Raw genomic sequence first — 20,400 nt, forward strand, 5'->3', positions numbered from 1 at the left:
TCCTCCACATTAAGCACAGGGGTGAAATGCTTCATAGGTTAACGGTGGGCAGGAAAAATCAATGAGAACAGTGATGGTGGGGGGGTTCATTTTCTCCTCCTTCGGGATCTCTGTTGTCTGTTGCTCTGAAATCCTTCCTTCCAAAGCATGTTTGCAGGATACGACCCTCTGTTATCCTAATGAGTTGTTTGTAAAGGCTGATCGGTTCAACTCCTGGACTCAGGGGTGAGAGCCCAGGTTGGGAAGCGATGGATCAGAGGCAGAGGAGTTTAAGCCCTTTCTCTAGAGGAGTTTGCCACCTACTGATTTGCAGGCTCCTTCTAGCTCCTGCCAAGAGAAGTTGAGGGGGAAAGCCAGGAATTTAGGGGTAGGTAGGAATTACCCTTAGAGACCCCAGCCAGGACCCCCGGTGGGGGAAGAGCCGGGGTGAGGGCGGGATGCGGTCCCCAGCTGTTGAGCTTCTCCCCAACTGGGAGAAGGCGAATGAGCTGGGTGGAAGCGCCTGGTGTGTGCGTGTGCGTGTTGTGTGTGGCGGGGGAGGGATGTGGATGAGGAGCGGGCTCTCTTTCTTTCTCACGGGGCTCAGTTAATCCTGCTGCCAGGCGGTGTTAAGCAGCAGTCTCAGCGCTGGATTCTGAGCGAGGGAGAAGCGCAACCCTGAAGGCGCAGCGGAGGGGAGGCGAGAGAGGCAGCTAAAGAGAGCAGAGCGGGGGAAAAATCAAATCTATGCTTGGAACTGGGCTTCTTTTTCGCCAATGCAAAAGGGAATATGCAGCACATTTTTGCCTTCTTCTGCACCAGTTTCCTAGGGGCGGTGTTAGGGGCCAATTTCCCCAACAATATCCAGATAGGTGAGTGCAGAGCTCGGGGCCGTTTGGGAGTGATGTTCCCTGGCAAGTGGGTAGGGGTGGAGAGGGGGCGATGGGGAAAACTGACCCATTCATTTGCTTGCAAAGGCAAAATTTGTGTGTGTGTGTGTGTGTGTATGTGTGTGAGAGAGAGTGAGGGGGTGAACAGCAAGGGCTGGATTTGTGCATTGGTACCGGCTTTGCAAGAGCAGAGATGTATCAATTTGGCTTTGGGGGAGGGGAAGATTGGGAATAAATGCCTGCACACACACCAACACAGAGAGAGAAAAGTGCCTCTGAAATGGAGGAAGCATGAAAAAAATATCTGTTTCTTGCTCTGAGAAATGCCTGGGCTGCCATTGTGCATTGCTGCATTTGCAAAATCAGCAGTTGCATTATACGTTTTTGTGAGGATGCTCTCATCTGTAGGTAACTGGGACGAGAGGTAACAAACAGGCGCTCTCTGTTGTTGTTGCTAAAGAATAAGGGCAGAGCTATTGGAGGAAGATTTTGCACTGAAGTCTCTTTTCATTTCTTGCTACTTGCTTCCCCTGCGCACTAGCCGTGCCTGTTTGATTCCTTTTTCCCTTGCTGTAACTTCTCAGTGCTCATCTCCCTCCCTCCCTCCCCAGGTTTATTATTACTCTCCCATTGATCTTTATTGATGATGGTTTGTAACCTAGCTCCAAATTGTCTTCCCTTGCATGCCGGTTTTCTTTCCCGCCTCCCTTCTCTTTACAATGCCAATCAATTGCTAATCCACCAAGTTCAGGCAACTCCTGCCTGAGTCCAGCTGCACAGTCGGTGCTTTTATTGCTGTTGATGCTGCATCCCTGTCTTCCTCCCTTCCTGCCTCCCCTTTACCTCAAATTTGTGCAACATCCCAGATTTTTTCCCTTTCAACAAACATATAGTAGCTTAATTCGGCTACCAGCATCTTATTCCTCTGTCACCCATGATTAGGCTGGGAGGTGGGAGGAATGGGGGAGGAGGGGGATATTCATGCACAAATAGCCCTTTCCACGCAACATGGAGATGCCCTCTATATTAAAGATGTGCAACGTGCCGTTGATAACAGGTCATTGCACGTTTGTTTCTTCCCCAACCCATCTGCCCTGGAGGGTGAGCATTGATACTTTCTGCTTCTTTATTTTAATTTTACCTTGTTGTTAAGTGCTTTGTTTCCCTACTTGTAAAATGCCAAGAACAGTGCTCCCTCTAATTGCACATAGATTACAAGACAGTCTGAATTTAATAGCATCTTTTTGGAGGCTGTGAAGAGATCTGCTGCAAGCCAAGTTTCCTGCTGGGGAAGCAGCAGGAAACTTTTCCTAGGGCTGGGTTATTGCAACGCTTTGTTCCAGGTCCATGTGGGGAGAAAGAATCTGAGCCTGGGTCCAGCCTAGTCCCAGTTCCTATCCTATTTATACAATCCTGTGGTTCTGGGCTTGTCTGTACTTCTGCTCAGATCAATCCCTTTGAGGGCCAAGCTTTTGATTTCCTGCCCTCATTGAGTCTGGCCACTGTAACCTGTTAAATTTAAGGTTTTCCATACAGCAAACTTCCAATAGCAGCGGTTGTTTGGCCATGGGTCCCACATCGCTCTGGCTCTCACAGCCCTGTCCCCATCCACCCAGTGCTGCGCCTGTTGGGCCAGGCTTAGCCAGTCTGCCCCATACCCTGGAGTCCCATAATGTGGGGGAACCCCTGCACCCTTTCTGAAGCAAACCACTCCTCTTAGCAGGGGTTAAACTGAGCCTAATTATAAGTGAGGGGAGGAGGAAGAAAGACTCTTTCCTCCTTTATAAAGGTAACATTGACAGCACTTCAATTTCTCTTCCTTAAAGTTATGGGGGATGAGGAGGTTGAGCCAAACCCCATGGTTCATCCCGATCCTACAGGCTGCCAGGCCCAGGGATGCATCAGGACTCCTATATGTGATCCAGGCGTTACATAATGCACGGGCTGGAAAGGTTTTCTGCTCCCAGTCTGTCCGCAGCAGGCATGAAACCCCACAGGTCTTGCGTGCTGGAGGGTTTCTGAGTGTAGAGGCACTCCCTGGGCTGGGGAGCTGTAGCCTCTACTCAAAGGAATGTTTTGGACTGAAGAGGTTGCTAATACAGGTGCGCTTAAGACCTTTCTTCTTGTCATTCTGTTTTTCTCCCCAGGGGGATTATTTCCTAATCAACAGTCCCAGGAACATGCAGCTTTTAGGTTTGCGTTGTCTCAGCTCACGGAACCCCCTAAGCTCCTTCCCCAGATCGACATTGTGAACATTAGCGACAGCTTTGAAATGACATACACCTGTAAGTAGCGGTGTTTGCTGTGCTTTCTCTTACTTTGGTTTCTTTATTCCTGACTGAGGGGTTTTTTTGTGTCTGAAATATGGGACATCTTGCTCCAAATGTGCAACTTGCCTTTAGGGTCCATGCAAGAAAACCCCAAACGCACAGGCAAAGGATTTCTAAATCATTTTGGTTTCTGCCAAGACACAGGGGTGAGGTAGTGCTGCAGTTATTCAGCAGGTCTTGCATTTTCATTGCTTCCAAAGTGGTATAAAACCCCCAACAATTCATTTTCTCTTGTTTCTCTAACCTCTGCCCGACTCATTATGTTAAGGTTTCATTCCCGTATTTCCTATAACCGTGATGAACAACAAAGACACCCCTTTCCACCCACGGGGTGCACAGAAGTCTCTGTTTAGTGTGAATAACTTCTTCAGCCCCAGTTTAGCCATCTGTCCTTGTAATTTAAGAAAGACCTAGCAGCAAACTCGGTACAAGTGGAGTCCAGATCCACAATAAGGGGCATGCCTAGTAATGACAGAGAGGTAAGAGAGTTCTAGTTTCAAGAACCAGCAAAATCATTGGCTCTAAAAACAAGTATTAAAGACTGAAGTCGCACTGCAGAGTTGATCCTAGGGTGTATCTGCACCCTACTAAAGCACAGCACATTAGCTGTGTTGTTATATGATATAGTTGGGAAAAGAAAAAACTGGCTTGCCAGGTAATGCCAAGATTAGCAGCAACAGATAAGACCAGGAGGGAACCAGAGGAAAACAAAAACCTTAACACAGCCCTGTGGATGCATTAGGGGCTATTGCAGCATTTGCTTCCCTTGGCATGAGCGGCGCGGTGCTGTGCACAAGGGACTCGCGCCGCCAGGATGAGATACACAAAGAATTTCTCGGTTCAACCTGGTGTCAGACACTGCTTTCACTCTCTGAGCCTGTGTGTGTGTATGAGGACTGTCAGGAGGGACTGGAGGAACCCTTCCCTTTGTAGAGCCTGTTGGATTGTTGTTGGCTCAGGTCCGTAGTATCCTTTTGATTCACCGAATCACCCTCTCTGCAGTTTAGTCATGTGGAGAGTGGGGTAGAGGTGGACACAAACTGTTCTCTCTGCTAAGAAAAAACAGAAGGGAAAAATGCTTTCCTGCAAAAACCCAGGAATGTACAGGAGGAGAATTAATAAGGCTCTTTGAAGAAAAACAACAACAACAACAAAAGTTGTGATTTTTTGTTTCTCTTGGAGGGTTTGCAAATAAAAGATTGCAGGAATTTCCTGGCCAGTATGACACAGGAGAGAGCAGTAATAATTTGGCCACACTTTCACTGGAGTGTCTAATAACACATCTAAAGATTTTCTATTTTTCTTAATATCCCTCTATTTGCCAACTACAAGTTTCCATCAAGGAAGAGCAACTATTTTAGCTCAATCCAATGGCACTTCCTTGGCAGGAAATCTAGACAGATAGAAGAAAAAAGACAGACCTTGTATCTATCAAGGGAAAGCATCACCCACCTGGGGTAGAGTTGCTGACTGTGGCTGGGGATGAGCTATTTCAGTGCTGATAGCAGGAAGAAAGCAGAAACTGCAAGAATATCACTAGAATAAATTCTCCATCTGCGCATAGTTTTCCCTCCCTCTCTACGCCTGCCACTAATGATTTTGTTTACAGCATTAATGTTGATAGCAAGACCATGATACTAGTTATGCTTCAGAAATCTGTCATTAGTATCACAGGGGCGGGGGTGGTCTCACAAAAGCTGAATGGAAGCAAGACAGCCTCCCAAAGGATGTTATATTTGAGCTCTATGTAGGGCACATTGTCCTAGATCAGACCAGCAGAGCACTCTGCACAGTCCGACTTCACTTGTCCTCATTTTTCTCTTCTTATAATTAAAAACTTCCGAAGTTCTTCCAGACTACGGAAGGCAGCATTTGTTTTGTAAGCACAAAAGAAGGTGTTATTCCATGTACCCTAGGGGAAAAAAAAAACCCAACCCAAAAAACCCAGGCTGTTAGGAGACCTGGTTTTAGTACTCTAGGGCTGGAGTGAAACTTTTGCCAGGAATTATCTCCTTCCTCTTCCAGCAAATTCCCTTCCCAGTTGCCAAGACTAGGTATCAGCAGAAAGATCTGTTTATTTACAGAGAATAAAAATCCTGCCCACGCAGTGGTCCTTATCTTCTGAGAAAAGACTGGCCACGCTACCAGTTAAAAGTACCAGTTTTTTGTTCCCATGGAGATAGAGAACACAGCGTTTCCTTGTCATTGGCATTACCTGTTTCTCTGATGGTTAAGTCAACGGTGTTTGGACCCTGTAAACCTGGCGCTGCCACTATCAGGGTCTTCAACAGGACATCTGAGGAAGACTAGTAGGTCCCAGCCCCATGGCAAGTCCTGCGTTGTGCTAGGATCTGGCCTCATGTGCTAAATGTAGTCCTTATGGCAAGTGTCTGAAGTGGCATCATTCAAAATACAGAATATATATATTAAGAATCAGTGGTGACGGCAGAAGCAAAAAACCTTGTTGGGTAGCTTGTGGGGCGATGCTGAAGTGGCAGGATGAACTGCAGCAAAATGACAGCACCCTGTCTAAGGAGATCGTATGCAAAATGTATCTCAGCATCAACTGTGACACTGTCTACCTCTGCCTGACATATATCTGCTTACCAGTTAGGATGAGCAAGCTTTGGTGTGACAGTGGGTGAATTTACAGTATGAGACGCACCTGTGCACATGTGACAGCGATAGGGAGCCGTTAATGATGTGCTAGTGATGAGCCTAAACTGGTAACAATAATATCCATGAAAGTGATAAATCTGTAAAATATCAGGAGGCTGCTGTTGCTGCTGGGCTGTCTCTGTGACAGCCCAGCAATAACTTTTGTGTTTCTGATGCTTCCAGTTGTGGACTTTTTATCATTACACAGTGATTGTGAATACCTCTGTGTGGGGCAGCGTCCACTTATGGGCCCTGTGGTCCCTGTGCATAAGACGTCAGTAGCTTATGATTTTAAGCAAACCATAATCATTAAGAAAGCAAAAATAGGTAGTAGATACAACGTGCGGTAACCTCATATTTCATGTGTGTGGTTGATGCTAATGTTGTTGCATCACTGAAATATGGGCACATTTCAACAACCAAAATATCTTCCTGAATTCATTCCATCCCACAGTATAAATGGTAATGAACAGGCTCTCTGCAGCTGGGTGCGTGGTGTGGCTCACTGGTATGAAAATACACACCTGCCGCTTTGAGGGTTCTTAACTAAAGGTTAGGAGACTTTATATTTTTGTGCCATTTGTTTGAAGGCCAAGGCAGTTGTTTAGGGGGAAGGAGAATTTAGAGTCCTTCCTTCAGCAGAAGTATGTAGCAGTACCAGGTGACTATAAAGGGTAAAATGATGGCGTGGCATAGCTGAAAGGTTTGCCTAGTGACGTAGCAGAGCAAAAACCTTCTGATCAGCTTTAAAGACATGTTCACAGGTTCTATCTTCAGCCACGTTTGGAAAAGAGCTTTACAGCCTCAACAAAGTCTGCCGTGCTGGTTTTTGCCATGACTGACTGTGCTCAGGGCAGACCTAACATGGCAGTGGATGCCGCAGGTCAGAGCTGAGAGGTGTGGGAATAGGGGTGCTCTGTGCCAGATGTGAGGACACAGGAGGGCTGAAGCTTAGGAGACCACTGCAAATTCCTGTCCCTGGGAGGTCTGCAGTGGACACGAGCACCATGTCCTGTTGGCAGAGAACAGATGAGAGGCTGCTTACTTGAGACAACCGATGCTGGGAATAGTTTTCTCTTATTCTTTGTCTCAGCCTCCGTTTGTGCACATGTAATGCACATCCCCATCCTGTGCATAGCCCAGCTCCTTGGGGGATATGAGTTGCTTCAGCCCCAGCTCCTGAGCTTTATTTAATTTGTGGTGTAGAGGCTCCTGCTTTTGGCCTCTGGCTGGAGTCCCCAGGTGAGCCCCGGCAGCGTCAGGCAGACGGTGGTGGTTGCTCTCGCTGCCCAGGGAAGACGATGGCTCAGCAACAGATTTCCCTGGCAGTGACCTGGGGGACATGCCCTGTTGAGCAGTGCTCGCAGAAGATGAGTCACCAGCTTGGTAAATCTGTCCCTGAAAAACTCAGGCCACTTTACAGGGGTGACCAGCAACTAAAAAAACCTCCGTTCAGCACTGACCCCTATAGCTTTGCTGGTGCAGCGACCAGCTTGTGTGCGTGCTTAGGTGTTGGGTTACTGAGAAGGGACCTTCAGGAGCTGCACACCTGAAACACAGAGGTGTCCACAGGACACCAGCAGCATTTTGCAGCTGCAAGAAAACTTGTAAAGAGACTGAAAAACAATGAATTATTTATCCCTCTCCTTCCATGTATGCACAGCTATAGTTACTGCGGAATCCTCATACTGCGTACGGGCTGTGGGTGCTGCTAGAATATCAACAGTTGAATCTATTCTGCATATTAGAAAATGAACATGTAGTTTGGAGTCTGTTCATATTTTATGAAGGCCTCCCAGCACCAATTAGAGAGGGATTTGTAGTGATCACTCACTCTGTGTTTATGTTCTTATCAATAGCAGCAAGCTTAAATCCAGATCAGCTATAAAATGAAGTATTTCTTTTTCTTCTTCTTCTTGGATACTTACATATATAGATACAGTATTTCTGGAGATTGCTTTTTATCTCTTAAATTACCTCTCAGAGACAGGAAGGAATAGGCAAACATTTGAATGTTCCCAAACGAGGATCTAAATTTGGCTTAATTAAATAACTATTGCATGTTGAATTTAAAGGAAGCTTCTTTGTTGACAAACATAGGATGGCCGCCATTTCTTGGAAAGGTGTTGCTGTAATCATTCCAGCAGCAATCAATTAAAATGCAATTTTTATAATTAAACTTCCACAATCTAAATAAGCCTAGCCCTGTAATAGTATGTAATTGTTGTGGTGTTGGTAGACTTGTTTTTATTTTTGCAGTGTCAGAAATCTCATGTAAATGCTTTGGTATTTTTTTTTCCCTGCAGAGCTCAGGATGCTAGCTATGACTATTTAATGTGAGTTAAGCCAACAGAAACATGGATTTAATGATCAGATGCGGTCTGATTAATACAACATAGGTACTACAAGGACATCTCAGATTTTGAATAGGAAAAGATGTGATGCAGGCAGATGAATCACAGAGCATCAATACACATTAGATCAAATTGAGGTTAAGGATGCTCAATTTCTGGCAGGGATGGGCTGTGGCTTTCTAGTAATTGCATGTTTGTTTAGTGAGATGCCAGCACCTTACAGAGTCAGGTCCAGCCCTAAGGAGGGTGCTGATGGGTGAAATCCTGCCAAACAGGAGGGAGCGGGTCCTGGGGGTGACACCAGCCTCCTGCATGCAAGGTCTCTGCAGGGGATCTGGGGTGGGCATTGGGTGCTCGGCAGTCGCAGCCACCGCTGAAGAAGGTGGGAGCTTGTCCCATAGAAGGAAAAGCATTTAAAACACAAGTGCCGAGTCATTTCCTCAGCTACCGCTGCCAGGACCGGGCAGGCTGTCTGTCTGCCTTCATGGATCTGGGCACGGAGAGCCTTGGGTGAACGTGGGCCAATATCATCAGCAGGGACATTGATGGGACTCCACTGTCATTTAGCGAAGGCAGCCCTGCCGAGAGGCTGGCAGCACACATCAGACGTCAGGAATGGGTTTCCCCCAGTCTTGTGTGTCCATTTCTTTCCAAAGGGCATGCGGGCACTTATTCTTTGCATGACTGTTTTTATGTATTTATTTTTTTTATCCTGGGCTGTGGGAGCAGTGCCTGGGGAGAAAAGCTGATATGACGCAATTGGGAAAAATCAGAGGAGGAAAAAGGGGAATTTCACACCTGAAAATCTACCTGCTTATCTGGAAAGGATCCCAAATACTCATTGGTGACAAGCAAAAAGAGAGTGAAGAAGTAAAATTTGGGCTCTGCAGCAGGCAGAGAAGGGATTTGAGAAAGAGTGAGCAGCAGAGGCCAGACCTGTCCATTGTGTGACAGTCACAGTTTTCACTCACAGCTTATCCTTTCTTCTCTAAAAATAAAGCTTTTTCATGTGAATAGGGATCCTTCTAAGCCAGAAATACACAGGCTTTATTTTTTGGCATATTAGCAAGGTGAGAGTGGAAATCTTCATGTGACTGCAAGGAAGGCAGTGTGGGGAAGCACGCTGTTCCTTTCCAAAACTCTAGTGAGAATTTTAGATATATACGTTTACATTTCCCTTAATAGGGTTAGGGCCCCAAAGGCAACAGCTCTCTGCCAATAGAAATGAAAACAGTCCCGGCTAGCTTCAGTAACACGTGGAGCTCAGAGCAAACACAAAATCAACATGCTCCTTAAAGAGGCAATAAGTCAGGGAGACTTTAATACTCTGCAGGTCCAAATTCTCCGGGGTGCGGTATTAACACAAGTCTGAAGACAAAGATGCATTTATTTCAACTGCGTTCCTTTAAAGAGAGATGGGGTTTTACTTCTCTGCCTTTAGTTGTGTAGAACTGAAAGAGGGTAACATTCTTCCTAGTGAAAAGTGCCATCTGGTAGAGCATGGGATGTCCTTTGGGAGGTTACGTGGACTCCTAAGTCAGTTATTAGGCAAGATGCAGAAGAAGGGCTGAACCCAGCCATTAGCAATCCACCATCATCCCAGCAAAAAAACATTTCAAAATAATACTGAATGATTAGAATAATAACAGCATGCTATCTGGCAGAAACTGTTCTCTGCTCACCTGCTGAACTGATCGCTCATTAGCTTACACAGTAACGAGTCTCTAGTTGATTTTCTCATGCTGCCCTTTAGCAGGAGCCAGACCCACTTGCTCCCTCTGGGGCATTCTTAAAAAAAAAAAAAAAAAAAAAAAAAAAATCACACCACAACACAAAAGAGCAAAAAAACCCTAGCAATTTATTCTTTTTATTAATGTATATTAGTTATTTTCCCTATTCTCTGCAAACCACACCCTTGCCAACCCTCATCCAGGGCTGCCGTTCAGGAGGAGATGTGCTTATGCATGGCAGGACCAATTGATCCCTTGAGGAAGCAGCAGTGAGAGGCAACGAAGAGGCAAGTAACAGCTACAAATTGCCGTATCTTGGCTTCTTCAAGAGGGTCTTTTCATTCTTTGTTTTTATTTGTTTTTGACAGAGTGGAGGAGTGCAAAAGCAAACAACTGATGTCTAAGATTGAGATGTAACCTACAACTGATGGCAGGATTCTTTTGTGGATATAGCATATGTGTTTGAATCTCTCTATATGCTATAGGAGTTTTGGCTTTGATTTAATAAGCAAGGTCCCGTAGCTATGCTAATGGAGATGAAGTGGGAGGGAGATGAAAGGTTGAGGGCTGGAGGGTTGGAGGAAAGATACAGAAGCCACTGTAGGTAATCTGGATGCAGCTTGGAAGGATCTCACATGAAAGAGAGGGCTATTTCTCATCTCCCCGCCCTCCCAAACACTTTGCTTTGATCTTTGCTAGCAGTAGAGCTTCAACGAGCAGAAGACATCAGTGACTACACTGATGTGGTTTTTCTCCCACTGGCCTGCCAATATCCCCTGAATGCCTCGAGCCTTGTTAGCTTTCCTTCCACACAGCACCCACACCCCATTCAGCACCATCCGTGAGAAAAGAGGACGGTGATGCTATTCTGGCAGGTGAGAGCAGAAAAATTGTCAGCAAGCATGGGAGCTCGTGGGGAGAACATGGATGAGCAAAGTCCAACAGAGAGCACACAGGGATGGAGGATGGAGAAATGCTGGATCAGGAGCAGCACTTGGAGACCCAGCATGGGAAAGGGGACAGGCAGCAGCTCTAGAGGGACTGTGGACATGCTGTAGCTGGAGTTGTTCCTTGTCTCTCTTTCCAGCCCTTAGCTAAGACAGGGGAGGTTTTGCTTTCCGAGAGCTCTGTCGTCTTCTGCCCAAACGTGAGCCAGAGCCTGCTGGTGTCTCCCATCTGGCCAGCACCATAGCTCAGCTCGCTCCTGGCCTCCCTCTTCTTTGCCGCAACTGTTCCAGAGCGAAACCTTGGTGCTTAGGGCAGGAAATCCCCTGCATGGGGTGGTTACTGCAAACTGCCAGCGTGTTTCACATAGCCTGCAGCCCTCTTGCTGCTGCGGCAGTCCCAACATGCCACTGTGCTTTCCCCTCAGCCAGCCTTGTGCAGCAGGACTCCTTGCATCCTTATTGCATGATAAGCATGTGCAATTTATATATGCCTTATTGCACGATGCACATGAGCAGGTGGCCATGTGTTGGTCCTGAGATGGGACCATTTGGCCAGGCAAAAGGGAGACAACAAATGCTGAGATATAGACCACGGTGGGGTGAAGGTTAGCTGGAAAGGAGGCTCTTGTCGGAGTACACGTGGCAGGGGAGGCTTGGGGGTGACCACCTGATCGGTGTCTATCAGGGACCCAGATCAGCGGGGAAATGGGGGCAGGTCTGGGCCGCCAGCACTGTGTCTGCCAAGGGCTGAAGCAGCCAGTAGAGCTGCACCTGAGAAAGAGGCCTGGCCTGTAGGGAATTCAGGAGAAATGTCTTTGTGCAGAAGGTGATTAATGTCTTTAATGAACTACCAAAGGAAGTAATAGAAAGCCACACCACATATGGCTGCAGTGGGGGAAGGGGCTGAGGGGACGTTGCTGTTGCAGGCAAGGACGAGGAAGCGAGCTGCGGCGCAGCCCATGCAGCGATGCTGTTTCCAGTTCACTGTCCCAGAAAAACAGTTGGGCACAGCAGCTGTCCCTAGTCCATCCTGAGCAAAGGCAGAGCTGAGTGCATTTCACAGATTTGACTGGAATTAATTCAGTCTTCCAGCCTGTCCTGGTTCTGGAGTCTTTTCTGCTCAGCTTGTTATGGCTGTGCCAACCAAAACCTACTGCCTGCAGCTTTGAGGTGTGGGGATGGTAATCTGGGAGTCCCCATGCTTCTCTCCTGTGGGGACAGCAAAGGGGCAGACTTTGGGGAGAGCGGACCCTCGCTGGAGGCTGGGACCTGAATTAGCCTAGGCTGACAGGCGTTAAGAGTCATCACTTGTTTGGGAACCCGTGAGAAATGTGTGGATGAAATCAGGCAGATTTCTAACATTGAGTCATCTATATCATAACATCCTCCACCTTAGCAGCCTCGTGTGCCAGACTCAGCAGAGACCTCAGAGGGAGCAGATACCAGCACCTCTCCTGAACCCGCAGAGCCCCAGGCAGCCCCTGGGCTTGCAGGCAGTTGCCCATTCGCAGTCACCCGCAGACTAGAAAACCAGCTCTTTGTGTCCCCAGACATGCCCATGTTTATGTGCTAATAAATTAGGGGGGCAATGAGTTCACCGTGCAGCCCCCAGGTGGGAGGTGAGACAGCTCCTGCATTTCCACCCCTGCTCCCAGAGCAACCACACACCTTCAGAGATGAGCCCTTCCCCAAAAAGCCCCTATCACCTCTTGTTCTGGGGCAACAAGGACTAGTTTGGTATACAAGCTTGCTCTGTCAAAAAGGAAACTCTCCTTTTGTGTCGTCACAGTTGTAGTGAGGGTTAACGGTCATGCCTAAGTGGGAAAACCAACATGCAGCATCCCAGATAGCAGCTGTCAGTTAAGATACCATTCCCAAACGTCTCGTTCTTTACTTGGGAAGCTTTAGCCCATCAAAGCTTGTTCTCAAGTGAAGTCCTTACATGTGCCCTCAGTACAAATGCTGGATGCACTGTCCCCTAATTGAACTTTTCCTTCCTCTGCGAAGCGCCCAGTAAAGCAATGGAATTGCATGCTTATCAGGTGAGTTCTGCTTTGCCAGATGTCTGTGGAGGGACAGAGGAAGAGAGAGGAAGAATCAAGCCCAAGCTTGACCCAGGGTGCTCATACCATGTCGCTGCTTACATGCCTTAGCAGCATCCTTAAGCAGCAGGTCCTATGTCCTTAAAGCATGAAGAAGGGAATTTGTCCCCTCTGACTTTTCTGGCTGAGGATTAGTTGCCCTCATCTAAGTTAATCATCAAGGTTACCTCTGTAATCAGCAGAGAGCTCTCCAGTGAGCAATCCTTTTGAACTCTTTTAGACACCCATCTTAATATGCCCTCCAGAGGTGCCTGCTTATCTCCTTTGTCGATATGGGAAGCCAAGGTGACAAACTTGGCTTAGACAGCTTACTGTGAGACCTTGAGAGGTAGGTGAGATGAATTCTACCCAAAGTGTCTGCAGTATTATGTCCTCCTGCTAATTCCTCAATACTCTGATGAAGGTGATACCTCAGCGGTACCAAACATGTTCCTGCTCTCTGTCTGGGAGCAGCCTGTAAAGGCTTTGATAAAAGCAGGGATCACATTGTAAACGGGCAGTTCGCGGTTGTGCTATTCTGATGTATTGTGAAGAAGTGAAGAAAACATATGTTCATGGCATAGCAACTGCTCTTCTCAGATTTACCTTCTGTATTTTGGTACAGTACTGCAGTGGCCCCTCAAAGGCAGGGGCCTGCCGTTGTCCTGAGATGTGCTCTCATCCTCTTAGCCTCTTGTATTTCTCACTTTTCATGGGCTCGCTGCTGGCAGTAGCGTTTGCAGTGCTCTAACGATGCCTGGGTTTGCTTTTGCTGTCTTTACTTTAAGCAGATCTCTTTCTTCCTCTTTCTGTCGATACGCTGCTGGCTGCTACTGCCTTTCCCTAGGAGTAGGCTTCGAGGGATCATAGAGTTGGTATCATCAGGGGAAGAATGCCCTCAGATGCTAACTGTAGCATTTTCAAAATAGCACCCAGGGATTTGACTGAGCAATCCCCACTAGCTCTAATGGGAAAAGCACAGCTAAGCCCTGCGTGGCACTGGAACAATCAATCTTGTGAGCTTTTTTTTTTTTTTTAAAAAAAATAAAAGCTGTTTCGTCCTCCCAGAAAAGTAATTTCTAAAGTAGCATCCTTTAGCAGCTGAGCCAAATCAGACCCAAAACATGCCTGAAAACCCTAGGGAGACTCTGAATTCCACCCTGCTCTCGTCCTGGATTCTGATTGCCATTTGACAGCAATCTCAGAGGAGTGCAATAGCAATGTGCCTTCAGGTTTCCTGTTTCAAGCCTATCTCTGGAAGGAAAGTAAAAGTGTGAATCCAAACTAGCAACTCAAGCTGGACAACTTTGAAAACCAAATTAAAAAAAAAAAATAATAAAAAAAAAAATCATCCCCCTTGGCTCCCAGGGCTGTGCAGTGAAATCTAGAGCAGTGTTGTGGAGGCTGGTGGTGGAGGGAATTGGGGTCAAGATGAGGGAGGTAGAGCAGCATCCTCTGGTGGGACTGCAGGAGCCTTTGGTGAAGGTGTGTGTGTCTCAGCACTGCCTGCGTTAATTGAGCTGTGGGGGGGCTGCAGCTGGAGGAATGAGGTGCATTGCTGTAGGACTATGGGCACTCATGCTATAGGATGGTTCACATCCAGAGCTGCAAGAGGTGCTGCAGACATGTAGTGTGCAGGGGTGAGATTTGCAGTGTTTTTCCTGGCTATCCTTGCCTGCAGCCAATGCAGAGAATTATTCACTTTCAACAACAGCAAATTTACATCAAAAAAAGGCTCCATCAAAAGGAAATTGTACTTGACAGTCTCCCTTTAGCCACGGGAGAGCAGCAAGCAGACAGGCGCAGGAGGCTGCCTTCCCATCCCTCGCTGTCTGTGTGTTCTGTGGTTTTGGCATTGGGAAAACGGGAAGCAGCTGTAAGCCCTTTGGATCACAAATGGATCTGGGAGTCTGCTACCTCTGCTAACAGCTCATTTATTATCAGGGAGCAGACAGTTTCCTCTGAGCCAGTGCAATTTATCATTTCTTAAAGATTCTGTGTGAGATTGAAAGAATTTGCTTCAAGAGTTGGCACCTGGAGGCCAGCAATGAGTCCATCTTTGGGAAGAAATCGCCTTCCTCACTGGGATTTCTTTTTCCCAGCTTCAGCAGGTGCACTCCGTGGGTACCACTGCCCAGGGATGTGCAGTAGATGCACTCTTTCCTCTGAAAAGTCTGAGAGCATCCCTGGTTTGAAAAATTCCTTAAGAGAAATGAGAGCCCTTTGCTTCTTTCTCTGTGCCCAAAATACTGATGGAAGGAGGGTTAAGAGACTATTCCAGCCCCCTTGCATGAAACCCATATATGCCACTCCAGGCAGGTTAAGTCTACCACACACAGTATCCCACCCACAATCAGCACCCGCTGCTGCCTGGCCTGGATTTCATGCTGTTTCAGCACAGCGCCACTTCTTCTGCCCTCCATGTGCCTCACCCACGTCAGCCCATTTGCTCCCCCTAAGTGTGAGGTTACACAGTGGCAAAGGGGTTGTGGGGCCACGCTGCAGCCCCAAACAAGTCTTTGCACTCAGAGACCTGCAGTCAAAGCATGTCTGCAAAAGGGTGCTTCACCATCGTTTCGCTTGATGGTCCAGGTGAGGGTCCTGCAGGGTCACCTGTGCAGATGTTGAGTGGTCTGATGTGAGCACTTCAAATCCATCCCTCCTTGTAAGCAGTATTTGCGATAGAGAGCAATGAGGTGATGAAAGCCCGTGTTAATTATGCTCCTTGTAGCAGCTATGAGCTCACACCAGTGCTTTTGGCTGCTGTTATCTCCTGTCTGTTTAAAATCCTGGGCTCCCAATGTGCTTCAAGGGAATTTGCTGTCAGAGTCAGCAAGAGAGATGTAAGATGTGCTGGTGCATGTGGCAGCCTTGGACTGGAGATGGGGTGCACCTGTGTAGCTCTTTTTCTCAGTTTTCATGTTTGGTTGGTTGATGTGGTTTAACCTTTCTTCTTGGAATTTGCACTTGTGAATTATTCCAAGAAAAGCTATCATTTGTATTAATTTTGGTTTGTTTTTTAAACATCTTTTCAGTGTGAAGGGAAATCAGGGCTACACATAGCTAGGTAGCGCTAGGTTCTGCGCTATCGGTTTCCTGGATTACAGATCAAGCCCTTTCTAAAGAAGGTTCACTTGATCCAAAGGCACTCGAGGAGATTTTGTAGTTGTGATCCTGTTGCTGCTGTCTTTACCTTTCCTGCAGATTTTGCCCAGCAACACTATGCTCCACCCTGATTTTTGTTCATTCTTCCCTTCCCTGCAGCAGAATTATCCTTTTGGCTGTTCTGCTCCTGTCTGTGCCTGTAACTGTTGCAAGCCCCATGCTTAAGATGCCATGACCATTTCATGGCTGTCATGGTTCTGGCTGTTCACTTGTTGCATCTCCCTGTTGTCATGAGTTTAGTAAGCTCTCAGAGCAGTGTTTCACCATTATATTTGTTTACTAAATATTTGGGGTCCTGATTGTTAGCTTAGGCCTGCAAGTACCAAAAATCAGATCTTTAAAGGGATTTCGATGTTTACTGATTACTTCAGGAGCATCAGTACCTAAATGTGATATAGTGTATTCTAAGTGATACTAAGTGTCCCTGTGGGTCTGGCTGAAGCATAGCACAAACAGGACTAATGGATTTTTATTTTATCCAAACCATTTTTTTGATGAAAGAACAAACCAAAAACAGTATTATAGCTCAATGATTATTTTTTCATGGAAAGTGTGCGTTTCTGCTCTTTAGTTCTGTGGTGATGCTACTGTCTGCTGCAGAACAGGCTCTAATGGCAGCTAAGCCACGATGCACAGTAGAACAGGATTGCTCTCATGGTCCACTTTCCTCCTGCTCATGCATGGGTGAGCCAGGGGTGCTCACCCCATCTCTGTCTCTTTCTGACGCTGCTACATGTGGGTGGAGAAAGGGAAAGGACAGTGTTGGGTGCTCCCAGCCTGGCTGTGCTGTGGTCGAGGGTGCAGAGCTTGCATTGCTGCACTCAGCATTTCCTCTCTGGCTTGATTTGACACGGTGCTGTGGGATATCTTGTGTAGGGGCTGACTCCCTTCCCTAGATCCTCATCTCTCCCAGAAGGAGATCTTGCCTCAGTGTCATGCGTTGGTCTTGCACCTTGTTTTGTGGTTTCTCAGAGGAATCTCCTGCCAAGATCAGATGACCTAGGAGCTCTAATGGCTTCTTTGTAGCATTTCTTTTCTCAAGAAATGAGAGGAAAAAGATGTGCAAGGGGATACACTAAGACATCAATGGTAAAAGAAAAAGGGTGTCTTGAGGAAAAAAAAGAGAATTGAGTTTTAGGCAAGTTGTAGAATCAGGGACAGATGATAAATGGGAGCTGAAGGCTTGTGGCAAGCGCATTAGAGGCAGCCTCTAATGTGTTCCTTAAATCAACATTTGTTGCAGTTTGGCCCCATCCACAGACAGCAGCTAAAGCGTGCAGTGAAATGCCTCCTCTGATCCCGCTTCCCATCGCTCTAACCGTGGGGCTTTGTAATTAGTGAAGGCACCAGCATGAAAACAGACAAAGTCTGAGGTCCTGAAAGAGCAGCACCTGATGCATTGGGCCATGAAGACTTTTCTGCAAGGAACGAAAGACTAATCACTTTTCAGACATGCCCTAAAGTTAATGGAGACTTTGACTTCAAGCCTCAAATGACCTACCTATGCCTTTGAGACTTTGGCTGTGTCACTAGCTTTCCTTTCTCTTGTGTGTGAGACTGTATGTGAAAGGTGGCTTTAAGGGGAGGTTACATCTTAAGGGTTTTTTGGATACTCTCCCATCCTGGTGGCTATTTTTTTTTTTTTTTTTTTTTTTTTCCAGTGAGACTGGACTGGGGGGGAGTGGGAAGGATTGGCATCGATGAGGTACCACTGAAGCCATGCTGGGAATATCTGGAGTACCCCTCCAACTCAGCAGCATCCATTTAGCTGGAAAGGGATGGGTGCTCGGAAGGGGAAATGTGCTTTCTGTGACTGCCAGGGTTGATAAATAAGTGAAGAGACATGAGTGAGCACTTACCCATAGGAGAGGACACGACTTTGCATATCTGGCCAGTCCCACATTGCCCTCATATTCTTGCTTAGGCTCATGTTTATAGTCCTTGCTCTTCCTGATGAATCTGACCCCTATTCAGGAGGGTCCACAGATCCCTGGCAAGCGGGGACAGCCGTCTGGCTGGTACCCAGAGCTCTCCTGTGTCTGCTGGCACATGAGCAGCAGGGGATGACATCTGGGAAGTGATGGGGGAACTACTCCTCTTCTCCTGGAAGTGCCAGGCAGCATATGGGTAAGGGCCATGTAGGTGCTTGAGTGGGTGAACAGAGACTACCTCTGCACACAGGATCCTCGGGAACATTTTCCCCCAAGCAGGCTTTGCCATGGAGAAGCCCAGCAAAGTGGAAGTGCCGAGGGGCCATGCTGGGTGGCTACAGTCCATATTATTTGCCATCTGTTCTCCTATCGCTGTTATGACAACAGGAAAATGTCCTTCATGTCAGCGGTGTAGGCTCATTCATCTCCGCTCCCCAAGTGACAAGAGCATGATTCACCTGCTTGTCTCAATCTTCTTCTTCCTCCCCAAATGTGGCGCTGGGGTTCGGCCCATATGGCCAGCCGGCTTGGCTGACACCCTTTGCACTCACTGCCTTGCCAGAGATGGGACAAGCATAGTGCTGGGGATGAACGCTGACATGACTAAGCCACTTTAGAAGAGAAGGGACTGAACCAGCTCTCATTCTCCCCTGCTGCCCGCAGGGAATCATTTAATCCCCCGATGGGAAGAAATTCATGGAGATGCATTTAAAATACCAACCCTTGCACAGAGGAGTACAGTTTCTCTTGATTTCACTTTTGTGTAACACCAGGCAGCCTCACGGTGGGTGAAGTTTTCCCATTCAGCTCAGCCAATGTGCCCTTAATTTTCCTTTTTGATCTTCGAGTCCTGAAGAAAGATTATCGATAACTCTCAATTGAGCGAAGCCTTTCTTCTGTAGACAAACTTCCTTAGGAAAAAAAAGGTTAAAGGCTGTGGATCCTCTGCTCATCTGAGCCAAGCCTGACACCCCACTAGAGTCTTCATTAGATAAAAAGCTAGTGGGCAAGTGGCTTGCTCCCTCTGCATGTCTTGCAAGCTTCCTCTCTACTCCATGTAAGGAAGGCAGTTTGGGGGCACTTCCCTCCCATGATTACCCAAAGTGTTTAACTGGTTGTGACAGGAAACCCACCAGACCTTTGAGGAGTCTGTCCAGTCCCTGGGAGGACCATGAACCATCCTTGACCTAGACAGAGTCAAAGACATCTCTTCATGCCCACGTTAAAGCAACCAAAGCCCAATTCCTTTGGGCTTGCGTCTCCCAAGTCAGGACCTTTCATAACCAAAAGACTAGATGCAGCCCAATACAAGTTTCCCAGCAGACCCAAGGTAAATATGCTGGAGGCATTGCAGACGAGGAGAAATGTATGTTGTTTTGTTTTCCCTGCTGTGATTTAGTAGCAGTGATTGTGGTGAGGCCTGGAGTTTTCCAGTCTGAGCTTGGCAGAGAAAAGGAGAAAATGTCTAACTACTGCAAGAATTACAATTATTGTTAGGCATTTCCATGGTGCTATCAAAGTATGAAGTGAATTCTGGGAGGGCTGTAAATAAATGCTTTCTCCCAGGATGTCCCCAGGTTGGACCCTGACATGTGCAGTTGCGCTTCCCAGAGTGACTCCCTTCTGAGTTGCAATCAGTAACAAAAATAACCACAGGGACAGCCAGATGTGCTGAAAAGTCAATATGCCTGATAGGATATCTTCATCGTCCCTATATGGAAAAGCAGCCACTTACTGCCTCTAAAACTTTATTTTCTGAGGATATTAGAGGTTGCTATGTGGGGGGATGGGGGGCGGGGGGCATTAGCCTTATTTAAATGCCCAAAATATTTATTGAGGACATGCTTCCTCTATATTCTCTCATGATAGGATGCCCCAAATCCAGTGACACTAATTAGCTACTTAAATTTTTTTTTTATTTCTCCCCTCTAGCTATGGCCAAATCTCTCTGGATTTAGCAGCACAGCAAAGATTTAACAGAAAGTTTAAACGGGAAAAGCGTATGAGAGGAGAAATCATAGGATAAGATTCTGTGCCTGTTAACTGATGGCATTTATAAATTATAGCTGAGAGATGTCATATCAGTGGAAATGGAAAACAGCTTAGTGGATTATAAAAATACCCTCTATAAACGATTTTAATGCCTAATTTTTTTAAATCTCTTATGGTAGGTGTTATAAAAATGAATTCTAGCAGAAAGGATAAAAATTTTCCTTCGGTAAACTGGATAGCTGGTGATTAGAGGCTGTCAGGGAGAACAAACTCTTGATTAGGCTGAGGTGCTGAAGTTTGGCTGAAGACAGCAGGCTCCTATTTCTAGAGAGGTGTGTTTGCT

The 20,400-nt window shown here is 46.8% G+C and overlaps 1 protein-coding gene across 4 annotated transcripts in view; it reads left to right on the forward strand.

Annotated features, from left to right (window-relative positions):
- Positions 1-769: 769 nt before the first annotated feature.
- Positions 770-20,400, forward strand: part of GRIA1 (glutamate ionotropic receptor AMPA type subunit 1) — a gene marked incomplete at both ends in the record, with an annotated part of 127,130 nt that continues 107,499 nt past the window's right edge. For all 4 annotated transcript variants that reach the window (XM_082323758.1, XM_082323757.1, XM_082323759.1 and 1 more), the window contains 2 exons: positions 770-851; positions 3,017-3,154. In XM_082323758.1, coding sequence (XP_082179884.1) covers positions 770-851; positions 3,017-3,154 — 220 coding nt within the window. The remainder of the gene's footprint in view (positions 852-3,016; positions 3,155-20,400) is intronic.

Source organism: Platalea leucorodia (genome assembly GCF_965183815.1).
Source record: "Platalea leucorodia genome assembly, chromosome: 11".
Lineage (NCBI taxonomy): Eukaryota > Metazoa > Chordata > Aves > Pelecaniformes > Threskiornithidae > Platalea > Platalea leucorodia.